This window comes from Strix aluco, chromosome 26 (genome assembly GCF_031877795.1).
Source record: "Strix aluco isolate bStrAlu1 chromosome 26, bStrAlu1.hap1, whole genome shotgun sequence".
Taxonomy (NCBI): Eukaryota; Metazoa; Chordata; class Aves; order Strigiformes; family Strigidae; genus Strix; species Strix aluco.
The window spans coordinates 7827110-7841588 of NC_133956.1; the positions used below are offsets into that span (position 1 = coordinate 7827110).

General features: G+C 53.1%; 1 protein-coding gene across 1 annotated transcript; it reads left to right on the top strand.

Moving 5' to 3' along the window:
- The first annotated feature begins 8070 nt into the window (after window positions 1-8070).
- LOC141935024 (cbp/p300-interacting transactivator 3) lies at window positions 8071-10304 on the top strand. The gene is made up of 2 exons (XM_074850941.1): window positions 8071-8190; window positions 8423-10304. The coding sequence occupies exon 2, from the start codon at window positions 8435-8437 to the stop codon at window positions 9047-9049; it is 615 nt and encodes a 204-aa protein (XP_074707042.1). The 5' UTR covers window positions 8071-8190; window positions 8423-8434; the 3' UTR covers window positions 9050-10304.
- The last annotated feature ends 4175 nt before the right edge of the window (window positions 10305-14479 follow it).

The window sequence follows — 14479 nt, forward strand, 5'->3', positions numbered from 1 at the left end:
CCACCACAGCCGTGACTACCCCACATCTCCAAATGCAAGACAGTTTCATGAGGCAACTTCAGCAGACCAGAGAAACCGCCACCAGCTAATCTGCCTCAAGACAGCAGCAACGCAGGCGCCAAGAGATAAGAGGAAATAACATAAAACCTCTGACTCCATGCCCCAGAGGACGCTGTGCCTTGCAGGAGCAGTCCTTCAGGTGGGAAAGCTCCACTGTTGTCCATCTCCACTGATCCCACCGCCATGCACCAGATCCAGGGAGGAACTGGCAGAGGGACAGGGCATCGCACAGGGACCCAAGAAGAAGTAGCCTTGACCCACGATGGAGGCTCCTGACTCAACAGGCTCCTTGCTAGAGAAACCACAGCACTGCTCTGTCCATCTGTGCTTCAAATCCAGCCTGAGGGAAATCGCAGTGACCAAGAATTCAGAATGGCCACGTGAGAAGAACTGTATGCCCAGGCAGCAATGTGAGCCAGGCCTCGGGCAAAGCAGCTTCTTACCTGAAGCAGACCTATGGTTTGCTCACATAAGAGGGGATTACTCCTTGACTTGTCTTTAGCAGAGAAAAGAACATGCTGGGGTACCTAGGCAGGACAGTCACGGGACTGAAGGGACCATGCAAGAACAGACCCCCGTGACATTGCACATGGACCATCCCTTTGACACTGGAGCCAGCTCGGTGTGCTGGCTCACAGTCTGTGGACCACAGACACCATATGGAAACCTGGAAAACTCCAAGGTGGAAAGGAAGAATAGAAATGGGAAACACCAACAGAGCACTAGTGAGGCCTGTGCAGGCTGGCGGCCCAGCCTGTGACCAGCAGAAGGACAGGGTCAGTGCCTGGGTTTCCTTGGCCATGGCGAGCCACTGGGCTGTGCTGAGGAGGGGTGACAGCGCGGGGAGGAGGTGAGCGGTGGCACGAGCTGGTGACGTGCATGGCCCTGTACCACGTCAGAGGCCCTGCTGGCAAACCAGTCTGGCAGGCTGCCTGCTCCTGCCATGCTCCGAGCAGCACCTGGAGCCCTTCGGGCCAGGTTCAGGCTGCACATCCATGGCTGGGTAGTGCTCAGGTTTCCAAAGCAGCACTGATTTTCTGTTGTCAGACTCCACAAGGGAGGTCCCTGAGGGCTCCTGGGGTGATAAGCAGGATCTCTGGGCAGTGTGGGAACAGGCAGCTGGGTGGGCTGGGGGTCAGGTGTACTGGGGTTGCCCCTGTCTCAGGACTTTGAGGCTAAAGTGCAGCCAACGCCTGCCATGGTAAGGTCTAAACCCAAAGCGGCTGCGTTGGCACAAGTGCAGCAGAGCAAGGCAAAGTTGCAGGGCAAAGAGCCAGGATGCTGAGCAGGACCTTACCAAGTGCCACACCGGCTCTGCAGGCATCGGAGAGGAGAGGCCAGACCCCACTGCCCCCTCCTGCTCCCTGCCAGCAGCCTGGTCTCAACCCCACAAGGACATCCAGGGAGGCATGTGGCTGTGCCAGGTTTGCCTCCCAGCCACCTTCCCCGAGACTGAGAACAAGGCGCTGGTGCGGAGCAGGGAGCGGAGCAGGAAGCAGCCAGCACAAGAGGTGCACGCAGGCCCAGAGGAAAGCAAACAAGAGAAAGCAATTGAGGAAGCTCGTGTCTCATTCGTGTGCGTCTCAGCCAAAGTCCAAAGCAGAAGGCGCTTGCAAAGGACACTGGAAAAATTCCAATGATGTTATCTACCCCCACAGAGCAAGATTAGCCCAGAGGAAAAAAAAAAAAAGTAGTTGTTTACAAGCTGGGCAAGCCAGCTCAGTGGTTGGAGGACACTGGTGCTGGGGTCAGCTGCTCGCCTGGCTACATCTGCCACTTCAGAAGAAGCACCAAACCCCTCCATGCCTGGTCTCAGTCTTCTTTGCACCATTTAGTGGCCCTGGCAGGTGAGATGCTGCCGGAGGGCACGCAGTCCCACATCGCTATCGGCGCACGCAGGAAGCCATGCGTCCCGGAGCACGTGTGCAGGGAGCCACTTGCACACTTGGCAAGGCCCCGCAGAGCTGAGTGGCGGCACAACCTCCCCTTCCTTGGCATATTTGTTCCAGAATCCCAGCAGGGTTAATGGAGAACCCAGTGTCCCTGGAGCCGGCCGCCAGCTGCAGACCAGTCACACTTGCGCTCAGCATTAACAGTCCCTGCATCCAGCCGGGCCATCAGGGAGAAACCTGCCCTTTGCCCCCTCCCCTGGGCCGTTTGCACTGCTAGTCTCTGCCTAACATCTCCTGCCTTTTATGAAGGGTTTCCATCTAAATGCAGATGAGGAATCACAGGATAATGTAGCACCTGGATTCAGCTCTCCTGGAGGACCCTTCTACCATGCAGAAACTGGGAGAGGGAATTTTGAGTTACTGCCCAGCCACCAGACAGGGGGGCACTGTTAGTGCCCCGTGCCCTGGAGAGGAGCCACATAGTGACCATCTTGGGCTCTTCGCTTTTTCCCTCATATTCTTTGTCTGTTTTTTTTTAATCTTAACAAAAAATTTTTTCTGCTGGACACCCATGGCTGCTCCCAGTGAAACCCTCACCCACCTCATCTCTCTCCTGTGCATGTGTCTAGGAGGCTTTTGCTCAAGCGAGCTCCGCACTGGCACAAGCACGTTCCTGCTCCACATGTTCTCATGTATCTACACCACAGAGGGAAGCCACAATGCCATGACTGCACCAGGCAAAGTCCTCCCCTGTAGACCACATGTGGGATGACCAAGCAGGCGGTGCGTGGGGCACCTTCCCAGGAGAAGCTGATGTGTCCTGCTGCAAAGCCCCAGGGGAACTCAGACCCACCACGCCTCCTGGCTGTGCCATGCTGGGACCCACGGCCCTGATGGCACCACAGATTCCCCATGTCCTGCCCAGGGAGTGGTGCTTGTCCCCTCACTTGTCCACATCAGACCCATCTGGAGACAAGAAACAGGTTTGGTAACAGGTGTCTGAAATAATTTACTGTTGGCCAGTAACCCTTCAGTCCTCTTTGTCAGAGACTCCTGTAAGACACAGAATCAAGAAGCTTAATATTTAACTTCTAAATCTTGGCTTGTTGACATACTTCTTTAAAGCCAAACTGGAGAAACTCCATCAGAATTTGCTTCTGGTTCAGTGTTTACAGCACCATGGCCTCTGCCAGACTTCTCAGCTTCAAGGTCGAGGTTTGCAAGCCACTGTGCATCCTTTTCTCATCTCCTGACTGCCAATAAATGAATCTGCTAGGAAAGCATTACATGTGCAGCAGATACTCACTAGAAACCTTTCAAGATATGGTATAGAGAACTCCAGCTGCTGATAGTAAACATTTGATTAAATTGGATGTCTCGACATAGTCAAACATTAGGTAGAAAAGCTTTCAGCTCCTCGGTGGTGCTGGGAGAGGCAGTGGATGTGCACCCCCAGACAGGCCTCGAGGGCATCAGACCATGGTAACCTTCCTACTCTCTGTATTTGTCCAGTGAGTGGAGGACTGAAAGAGGCTTCTTATGGACATTTCTCCCTCAGAGGCAAGCTTCTCCCTTAACAGATGATATTTCAAATTGCTTTTGCTTCTATCTGCACACCTCAGTTGCTCTGAAACTTGCAGGAGCTCTGTAAGGCCAAGCACTGGCTTAGCTGGGCATCCAGGAGTCTTTGAATTATGGGGTTCCTCAGATCCTTCCATCTACACCCAAACACATAGCTCACATTGCTACTCAAATTGTTCTGCAATCCCCATGCAATGGTAGATCACACCCCACAGCAGTGGGTGGCTTATAAACTGAAATGCGTAGTAAGAATCACTTGGTCTGAGGAAATTCCCAAAAAAATCCTCTACCCGCTCTCCATTCATCAGTACATCTTACATCCTACAAATCTCTTTATAAAATATTCTTTTTTTTTTTTCTCCCCCCCAAAACTGAGGCTCTCAGACTCTTGCAAAAGAGAGATCTTTGACTGTATACCAGCAACTGGAATTAGCAAGAACCAGTTCTGACACATGCAAAACATTGCGAGATAGAAGTGTTCACATCTCTGCTTACAAAAAGCGCTCGTCCGTGCCCGCCTCTCATCCCTGGGGGGCTTTGGGGACATGATTTTACCACAGTACTGCCACTGGGACTGTGCAGTCGATGAATGAGGATCAGAGATCAAATATGAGGAGGGAACATCTTACATAAACAAAATCATAGGTAACACAGGGCAGCTGTACGTCAGGCTGCAAGCACCCTCCTAAGAGAGAGAAGAAAAGGTCTGCAATGTGCTGGTGACCAGACCCCTAAACTGACGCCCACCCACATGGATGCCTTGACCTGGGACACAGACACACGGGCGGTGCTTCCAGAGCCCCAGTCATGCAGAGCCAAACTGGTGCCACTGGACAACAATCTGATTAATTCCCAGCCTGGGTAATCCACCCTCGATAACACAGCACCAATGACACCAGTACAGCCAGACTGGGGAAGTCCCATGTCAGGAAGCCATGAATGACACACTCCTGGAGGTGGCTCATGTGGTGACTTAAGTCAGGGCTGACCAACTGACAGCCCCAGGGCTGGATCTGATGCACAGGCAGTTTATCTGCTTTCCCAGAAAGGCCAGCCTGTCCATGGGCTGATGACAGATGGCAGCGCATGGGGAGATGGAGGAGAGACCGCAGACCCGGGGTTAGATCGCGTCATACACGGTGCCTTGTAAATACAGCTGCAGTGGCTTGGGTCCTTCATATTTGAGACCTCGGCACGACAAGGAACCACTGCTTGTTCTGGGCCAAAAGGATCGGTGAGAGAGATGCTGCCAGGACTAGTCAGCCCTTCCCCAGCTCTGCTCCTCCAGCCACTGGCTGGGCAGCGTGAAATGCAGCAGACAAGGCTACGCTGGTCCCTGTAAAATAAAATATTACTGGTTCAAGAACAGGAAGTCCTCAAGACACAGAGCAAGGAAGATGGCACACAGTGTGGTAAACAAGGAGGCTGTGGATCTGTGGACACCTCTCGCCACCACAGTGCTTCCCATCTCCCCAGACCCTTCCTTTTCTGCAGGCACTGGTTCCTCTCAAAACACCCCAGGTTATGCTGGTGAAACGTCTAGGGGACAACGTAACAATGAGAGAGCTGACCCCAGCCAAACATTGTTCCACTTCTTGTCAAATTAATTTCAGACTGGATGAGTTCCTGATCTGGCTTACCCTTTCCAAAAGAGAAGGGACATAAGTCAGTGTAGACATGGAGGGAACTTCCATGCTTGTCTTCAGCAAGTGTGCTCTCTCACCTGCCAATTTGTTTCCAGAATGATGGGCCATTTACCACCCCTGGCATCTTCTGTCATGCAAAGGGCTGCAGAGAGCCCCTTCCCACCTGTTACTCCTGTCCAAGAATTCCTGCCCCTCACCAGGACTTGTGCTACACACCACACCTCTCCTCAAAGTGAGAGAGGCTTTTATGGCTGGATGCATCTGCAAAGAGGAGGACAGACACTCCCCTTGTATTTGTTCCTCACCTGGGTGTGCATCTGCATGTGAACTCTCAGGCAGAGAGGTATATGTGTGTGAGCATGTGTTTATTAGCACTAAAAAATGCGTTTGTCAAAATCTCTAGAGTTAAAAAACAATCATTACATAATTACATTAAACAATTAACCAACTGATTCATCAGTTAGAGGCTCACCAACAACACCTGAAACCCATCCCAGCCACTTAACCAGGCAGAAGGTGGCACAAACAAAAGCGACTCCCAGAATGTCCTGGAGGTTAATGGCCCTGTGCTCTGTCCAGGTAAGAGAAGACACTTTCCATTCCTGGCTTCTGGCATCTGATGGTTTCTGGGCGTTATCTGCTCTGAGCTGCTGGTTTAAGGTGTTTTGATATAGAGATATTCCATACAAATAACCCTTCAGGTCAGTACTGTGTGGTTAGGCACTCACTCAAGATGCCTGTGCTGCCTAACTTCAGTCCCTTCACGGTGGTATGTACCTAGACCTCACTTCTCAATACAGATAGCAGCAAGAAACTTCTTCAGCAACATTTGAAACACTTTGTTGGCACTTCCTTAAGCTCAACAGGGTCTGTGAGCACCGTGAATATGCCAAACACATAAAACTCCATGAAACAACCTGCTCCAAGTCTCCAGAAAAGCTCTGTCTGTCGTTACTGGAGCTGTGGTCTGTGATGCTGTAGTTAAAGGCTGCACAGGAGAGCACACAAAGACAGAACGATGTTGGGGAAGCAAATTGAACTTGGCCATCACCTGCCTTCCAAGTGGGTAACCATGCAACACTAATATCTTTAAAAAAGAAGTCTCTGCGTTCCTTCAAAACAAAAAACAAAGGGGAAAAAATCGCCACTGTGCTTTATATGCTACTGGAAAGCGCCATGTCCTATAGAGAGCACCAGTGCTGCTGTCTAGGCCCATGGTGAAATAATTTGGCTAGCACGGCTCAGGGGGTGAGCATGTGAGTTGCACTGGGAGCCTGGGAGCCAAAACTCAACTCAGAAGTGAAAGACACTGCTGCAGACAGAGTTATAGCAGCAGATCTCTGCTTCTAACATTCACCTTCCTACCAGCGCTGTTTAGAACATCGGTGCATCCTTGCTGGGAGGGCGCCACTGGCAGAGGAACCAACCAGCTAGTTGTTGCCACTAACTAACCCCAGTCACCTTGGCTGGTAAGGTCTCATGACGTGCCAGCACCCCACTGCTGACCCTGCGACGCGAACTGCCATCCAGCAAGGACCCTTCTGGTGACGGCAGGACCCCGAGTGCTGCCATCCTCAGTGCGAGCAGGGAGCTCAGCACCCCAGCGGGGACTGACACCCCAGCCAGCCGGGAGATCGGGTAGAAAGGCTTGGTCAGAGTGACCCTGGGGAGGGGAAGGCACTGGAGGGTGACTCCAGAGAGCTGATCTTACGCCGTTCGCAGTATCAGAGGCAGTCGGGGTCCCTGCTCAGGAAGCAGAGTGAGTACAACGCAAGCAAAAATAGTGCTTCACGTGAACACACCACCGCTCCCAGCGTGCATGGGCTGGGAGCAGAAATGACCTGGGGGTTCCCAGTCACCCCAGGCCCAATCCTTACCCCAAGGCACGTAAGTGGTGTCTGAGGGAACTGGGGGGGTTTAGTGTGGAGAAGAGGAGGCTGAGGGGAGACCTCATGGCCCTCTCCAACTCCCTGAAAGGAGGGTGCAGAGAGGGGGGATGAGTCTCTTGAGCCAAGGAACCAGCGCCAGGACAAGAGGGAATGGCCTCAAGCTGCGCCAGGGCAGGGTCAGACTGGCTCTTAGGAAGGATTTCTTTGCAGAAGGGGTTGTTGGGCGTTGGAATGGGCTGCCCAGGGCAGGGGGGGAGTCCCCATCCCTGGAGGGGTTGAAGAGTCGGGTTGACCCAGCGCTGAGGGATCTGGTGGAGTTGGGAACAGTCAGGGTGAGGTTCATGGTTGGACTGGAGGAGCTTCAAGGGCTTTTCCAACTGAAATGACTCTGTGATTCTGAACTTGGGATGACCCAAGTTTTCTGCAGCCAAGTATCCCTGGAGGACCTGCGGTGCCCACAGCACACTGAGGGACCCCAGCCCCACATGCTGGGTCACTGTCCCTTGCCCCCAGCCCCCTCCACGTCCTGTGGATGCTGACACAGGAGAACAGGAGGGTGCGTGCACCATCCGCCGGGATGGCAGCGCCCGGCAGCGCGGCTGGACCAGCACCGTGTGCAGGAGCTGAGGGTGCACCGGGGGCTCCTCGCGGGACACCGGAGGCGCTGGGCTGGGGGCCCTGGATGCCGCCCCGTTCCTTCCCTCCCCGGCGGATCCGAGGGGCCAGTGCCCCAGCCCAGAGCCCTGCCAGCGGGGAGCTGCCAACATCAGCGCCCTACGTGCTGGAAGCAGCCAGTCCCCCCCAGGCTGGGCTATGTCGTGATAACGAGGCGTGTTGCGACCACGGGGCGAGTGGCCAGCAGGGCCCGCAGAGCCCCCCCGGCGGCCGGGCCGTGCCGGGAGCCCGCCCCGTCGGGGGCCGGGCAGCGCGGGGCCGCGCTCCAATGGGCGGCGGGGGGCCGGGCCGGGCTGCCCGCCCCTGCCCGCGTCCCGATAAGAGCCGGCAGCGCGGAGCCCCGCACCCGGCGAGCCGAGCCAAGCCGAGCCGAGCCGAGCTAAGCCGAGCCGAGCCACAGCGGCGGTGCTGGTGCGTGGAGCTGCTGCCCGGCGGAGCCCCGGATCGGTGCGTACCCGCGCGGGCAGAGCCCGGCTGCGCGGGGCGGCGCGCTGGGCTGAGCTGAGCTGGGCTGAGCTGAGCTGAGCTGAGCTTTGTCCGGCGGCGGCGGGCGGGCGGCAGCGCGACTCGCAGGGAGGGTGCAGCGGAGTGGGGGGTTCTCCGGGCTCCTGGCTCGGACGGGAGCGGGGAGCGGTGCCGTCGCCGGGAGCCTTCCCCTGAGCCGTGTGTCGCCTTGCAGGGGCCCGGAGCTATGGCCGAGCACATGATGATGTCCATGAGCCACGGTGGCACCGGGCTGCAGAGCTACCGCATGGGGGTGAGCGGGCTGCAGGGCCCCCCGCAGCACGGGCAGCATGTGCTGAGGACGCTGCCCGCCGCCGGCCCGATGATGCCCTACGGCGGGGCTGGCATGGACGGTGCCATGAGGCCCAGACCCAACCTCAGCGGACAGATGGGCCACCACCAGATGCAGAACGCGATGATGTTCAATGGCCCGAGTCAGCAGCAGCAGTACATGGGGCCGGTGGGCACCCAGCAGCTGATGGCGAGCATGCACCTACAGAAACTCAACACCCAGTACCAGGGCCACCCGCTGGGGATGAGCAACGGGCCCATGGCAGCTGGTGCCCAGCAGTACCGAGTGGGGCCAAGCCAGCACCCGGGCATGCAGCACATGCCCTCGCCAGCGCTGACCTTGAACGTTATGGACACTGATCTCATAGATGAGGAGGTCTTGACATCCCTTGTCCTGGAACTGGGGTTGGACCGGATTCAAGAGCTGCCAGAGCTATTCTTGGGACAGAACGAGTTTGACTTCATTTCAGACTTTGTTAGCAAACAGCAACCCAGTGCCATCAGCTGTTGAGGGGCTTTGAGCTCCTCCTTGTGTCTTGGTGGTTTTGAGTTTGTTTCTAAGTTCCTTCTCCACCTGCCATCCTCCTCCCTTCCCCTGCCTTGCCCTGTCCTGGATTCCTGACCTCCCCAAAGAGACAATCATCGGACATTGGCTTGCAATGGATTGCTTTTCTCTTCTGTGTGGTTTTTCTGTGTGGGAGTTCCTGGGGAAGGGGTGTGTACCCCAAACAGAGAGCAGATCAAGAGCTCCTGCTGTAGAGCTGCCTCTAAACGGCATTAACAGGATTTCTGGCTTAAGTAGAAATAATGGACTTATGACTTTCCACAACTAGGCTTTAAGCGCAGGAAGCGATGGGCAGCTGGCAGCCCTGCCGGGAGCTGGATTTGCTCAAGGATTCTGTGGTGCCAGCGAAGTTAAAGGATCCCCTGAGAGAGGATTGTCTCCCTGGTGCATGGTTTGAACCAGTTTCCCCTTGCAAACGTGGGTGGGGTTAGATATTTGTTGGGACTTTTTACTGTGACAGTAAATAGGTCTTCAATCTTGTCTGTTCAGCTCGGAAAAGGGGCACTTCCCCTCCAGCAGGCTTTTTTCTAACTGGCTGAGCAAAATAAAGTATGCCTTGGGGAAGGGTGTGCATATGTGCCTAAATGTTCATCTCTGTGCAACTTCGGATCTCTCACCTGTACAGCTAATTAACTGTAAAATTTACAAAGTGTTTGAGGTTGATTCGGGCATAAGGCTTAAAGCTGCAGTCTAGCTCCACTTTTTTCCACCTCTGAAACCAAATAAAGGCCATGTAACTGTATATTCCAGATCTAATCTTATTTATTTTCCTATGATTATTTATTTGCAAGGGCTTCTTTTGTTATTTGGCTTTGGGACTGCTGGGAAGGATGCATGGAGAGTACTGCAGCTTTAAGATGCTGGCTTCAGAAAAAAGAAAGCCTGGGATAGTTTTCAAGCTGCTCTGCAGATAGTCACTTCAACCCCAGATCTTTATGCTGAACGCATAGGACTGTAAATCCAACACCTTTCTGAATGTGATAAAGATGACTCGATTTCTAACTCCCTTACTCAGAAAAGGTTAAATGTAAAAGCTAGTGGAGTTTTGTTTCCTCTGCTGTCTCTTGTTTCCAGGCACTGTGGAAAGCTCCTGTTAACTCCTAGTTGCTGCTGCCCCCTGCTGCTGACAGCTCCTGGCAGCTGTCACTCGGCAACCGAGTGAGAATGTACAGATGAATTTGCAAATAAAAGCTGAAATATCTCCAGTGTCCATTTGTTCAGTGCTCGTCTCTGGCCCAGGTGCAGTGCGGTGTCGAGCGCTGGGGAGAAGCGTTTTCTTTGCTCCCACCGGCGGGCGGCGGGTCCAGTCACTAGTGTCCCCCCCCGACACCTAAGTTGTAAGGATTGTGTTTCTAGTTTAATGCTCGGACTAAGTCAAGCCTCAAAGTGTGGCTGGGAGGATGAGACGCTCCTTCTCTGTCCTGAGGGTAAATTCCCGGTGTGGACGGTGCTGCCCCGTTGCAGAGTGGCTGCTGTGGCTGGAGCCCTGCTGCTGGCTGACCCGAGGGGCTCAGACAAGGGGGTGCTGACTCCTTACGCTTCTTTCAGACCAAATGCAGCTCTGACAGCTGGGTTGCAGCTCTGCTAGGAGCTCTCTGCTGCAGTTTTCTATACCACAAAGACTCTGAAAATCAAGACAGCCTTTCATCTCCTACTTCTCCAGAGCTCAGGTTTTTCTTGCTGAAGGGTCCCCAGCCAGTCCTTTTGCAGCATTCAGGACTATTCCCCTGTGTCCCTTCCCTGCCCTGCAGCAGTGGGGCTGTGGATGCTGGTGTTGCGGTGGCTGGATCACTCTGACCACAGTTTGGATCGCCTGTCAGTGTCCCCTGGCCTTGTTCCTTGCACAACTTGAGCAATTGTTAAAAGTCCTGTCCTGTTGTTTTGGTGGCTATGCCTGTGCAATCTGGAGAGCTGGTCAAAACACAAATGGCAGGGCTTGTGTTGCAGGTAGAGCCCTGCTTGGGCTGTCAGCTCTGTCACCATAGATGTAGATCACCATGGGCTGTTTGAGACCTGAAAGAGCTTTGCTTTCTCTGTGCATCTGCAGAACAGCAGATGGCTTGGTCAGCAGGTTTAGGTAAGCGGTGAGGAGTTGGCGACTGGATTTATTCCTCAGAGCAAAAGTAGCTGAACCCCAAAATAAACAGGCATGTTCCAGGCTGTCAGTTGTGGTTGTGGGAGGTGCAGGCTGTGTCACACACCACTGTGGCCTACAGTGTCCCAGCTATAAGTGGAGAACTACGTCCAGCCCACAGATGCAGGACTGTCAACTTAAGCAATTTCTGCAGAGGTCTCCCAGGAACAGGAATGCATTTCTCTATAAGAAGCACTTGGTATTTGATGCAAACTAGACAGAGGAACATGCCTGTACATCCTCTTGGAGGGCTCTGCAGTGCACTGGGGAAGGGGCTGTTGATTTAAGTCAGAGACAGGGAACTGACATTACCAGAGATGGGGAGTGACTGGGGGGTCCCAATCAGGATTTTCTTGGAAGCCTGTCCTAGCGGGCTCAGCTGAGATTATTTCAATGTCAGCTTTCATATAAATGCGAACTTCAGAGCAGGAATGAATTCCTCAGGTGTGCTACCTCTTCATTTCACCAAAAGATACTGTTTACTGTGGTCAGCCTCTATGATTTCCTAGATAACCCAGGCCAAAAACACTTACGATTTCTGCTACAGGCCTATTGCTTCTGGCTGGGTTAGACTGGGTGAGTCCAGTGATCACCTCCTTTCTAATGCCTTCTTGATTTAGGTGCAGTTTGGACAGTCCCTCTTCATGCTGCCTGCTTTGTATGCCCTGCATTAGGCACCAGGACCCCTGCAGCAGTATGAACTGCAGCTCTAGTTCACCCTCTCCTCTTGGCTCTGCAGTGCAGCACGTCCGCGTACCCTGGCGGGGTGGCTGGCACCACGCAGTGAGCAGAGGTGCCCGGTGGCACAATGGGGCAACCCAGCTACCTGGGTCTGCAGATGAGCTTCTCAAAGTTATCCAAGATCACAAAAAATACATCAGGGCTGAGCTCTGCTTTCCCCGTCTCGCTGACACTGACCCCTTCATCCAGCAACAGGCAGGAGGGCAGCAGGGTGACGCTCCAAAGCACTGGTATCTGTCACTGCAAATGGTTGCTGAGTGACGGCGCCAGTCAGCCTGGGAGCTTTGAGGACACAAGTGAACTTCTCACGTGGAGAGTCTGTGTTTGTAGACAACTGCTGGGAAGCACCTCTGAGATACTGGGAGTGTTTTCTGTGTTGGGGAAGAAGCAAGGTTCTCCAACTCCACTGCCTAGTCCAGACAGGGTGGCTGGGACACAACCACCCTGTCCTCACCTAGGCTGGGTCCTCTGTTATACTCCAAATAGATTTTGTAGCTATTCTTGTGAAGACCAGGTCTTAAGGCAGCCTCTGGGAGCGTGTGGGTGTGAAAGTATGGAAAGACAAGGCATTTCTCTGCATCCCTGTCCTTGAGCACATGTGCTCTCAAGGTGGTGAAGTTTGCTGATAGTGCTTGGTGATTCAGAGTAGCAAAGATGAAAGTCCAGTGCAGAGGATCTGAAGGTGAAGGATCTGCTAATAGTGAGTGACTGGGCAATAAGATGATCAGTGACTGGTAAATATGAAATTATATGTGAAGGGTTGATCTTTCTTGACTTCACACACAGTCCTGGGCTCTAAACTAGCTACAGCCACTCAGAAAAGATCTGAGCATCACAATGAGTGTGGCTATGAAAAATCTCAGCTTGTTGTTCAGGAGGAGCCAGACAGCAAAGGAAAGGTTGGAAAAGGAGAGGAATAGAAAGCAGAATCAAACAGTGAATGCCCTACGGTACCAATACACAGGATGCACTGCCCGTGCTAGCAAATTGTCAAAAATTCTGGTGTGTTCATCAGAAAAATGATAACGTAAAACTAGAGAAACTGAAGAGAAAGAGGAAATAACTGAGGCAGAGTAATGTTTTTCAAAAGAAGCCACAAAATAGACTGGGACTCCTCAGTCAGGAAGAAGGCTGGGTAACAGAGGTTTATAAAACAAGTGAAAGGGGAAGGTGACTGGGGAATTATTTTCCCCAGGTGTAACGGGAGATATCTGTTGATCTCTGCAAATTTAGGTGGCGGGGGCCAGGTTCAAACCCGAGTGAACAGAGGTATCTCTGCATGCAACATAATGCTCTTTGTGACAGCATGGGAGGTACATGAACACTGGTAGGGGTACATGAACTCTTCCGTATGACCAAAAACCCAGCTGACTGTTAGGAACTGCTGAGAGCAGACCAGAGAACACAGCAGAGGCCGTCGCTGTGTGCCACTGTGTCTGCGTGGTTCACTTCCAGCCTGTACACTGTGTGCTGTCCTTGTCCTACCATCTTCCTGGCTCAGAGAGGATGGGGTGGAAAGAGAAATCCATGAAGGATCTGTAAGCACATAAAAATTATGTCTGGCTTAGGAGGTTGCAAGAGCAACAGAGAGCTAAGGGCTGGAAAACTGGCCAGGTGTGCAGTATTGTACACGCCTGCCTTGTGCTTGTGGTCTGCTGAAGGCATCTACTGAGGACAATATTGGAGGCAGGATATGAAACTATCTGTCAGCTCTTTTGGCCTCACCCAGGACACCTCTTATGCCACAGGGTGTGATAGGTGCTGAGACACATGGCTTCAAAGAGCAGATAGACAAAAGACCTGGGGAAAAACAATCCACCCTATTAAAAAGATCCTGGTTCCGAGTCAGGAAGTTTTTGAGCCACAGATCAGTGCTGGAGAGTGAACCTGGGACGGACCACGGCAAGTGTGCCAGCATCCCCTCTGCCTTAGGCACTGCTGTCAGCCACAGGCTGGGGCACTGCTGTGCACTCCAGGAACCTCTGAGCTGACCAAGCCTGGGGCAACCCACTCTCACTGGCCATAACTGGAAATGTGGGCATGAGCCAGAATAACACTGCCAAAAAGAGACAGTCCCATTTGCAGCCAAAGGGATTGAGAACACCAGGTGAGAACTGCCAGGGAAAGTCAAGCCAAAAGCCTGTCTAGCCCTACCTGCTCTCTGGGATTGGGTAGCCAGGGAGGAAATTTGAGAAATCAAGTGACTGTACATGGTCCTGCATGTGGTCACGATGCTGCTTCACAACTTTCAGAAAGTAGTGGTCCAAGGAGTTCTAAGCCATAGGTTATGTTTTTACCATGTTAAATACCCTGCTCTGGACCTACCCACCCTATACCTGCAATCACTTTGTAATTCATCAGTACATTTTACTTCAGCAATATCTTGTACCAGTGAAATCCACGAGGGAGTTATGAAGATGTAATCAAGCTCTTCATAAGAAGCTTAAGCTCTGTAAGCTCCTCGTCATTTTAAACCTGCCACCCACTCACTTTGTTGGGTG

What these genes read in the sequence shown, in the direction of transcription:
- LOC141935024 (XM_074850941.1), top strand. Translation starts at nt 8,435, where the DNA reads ATGGCCGAGCACATGATGATGTCCATGAGCCACGGTGGCACCGGGCTG.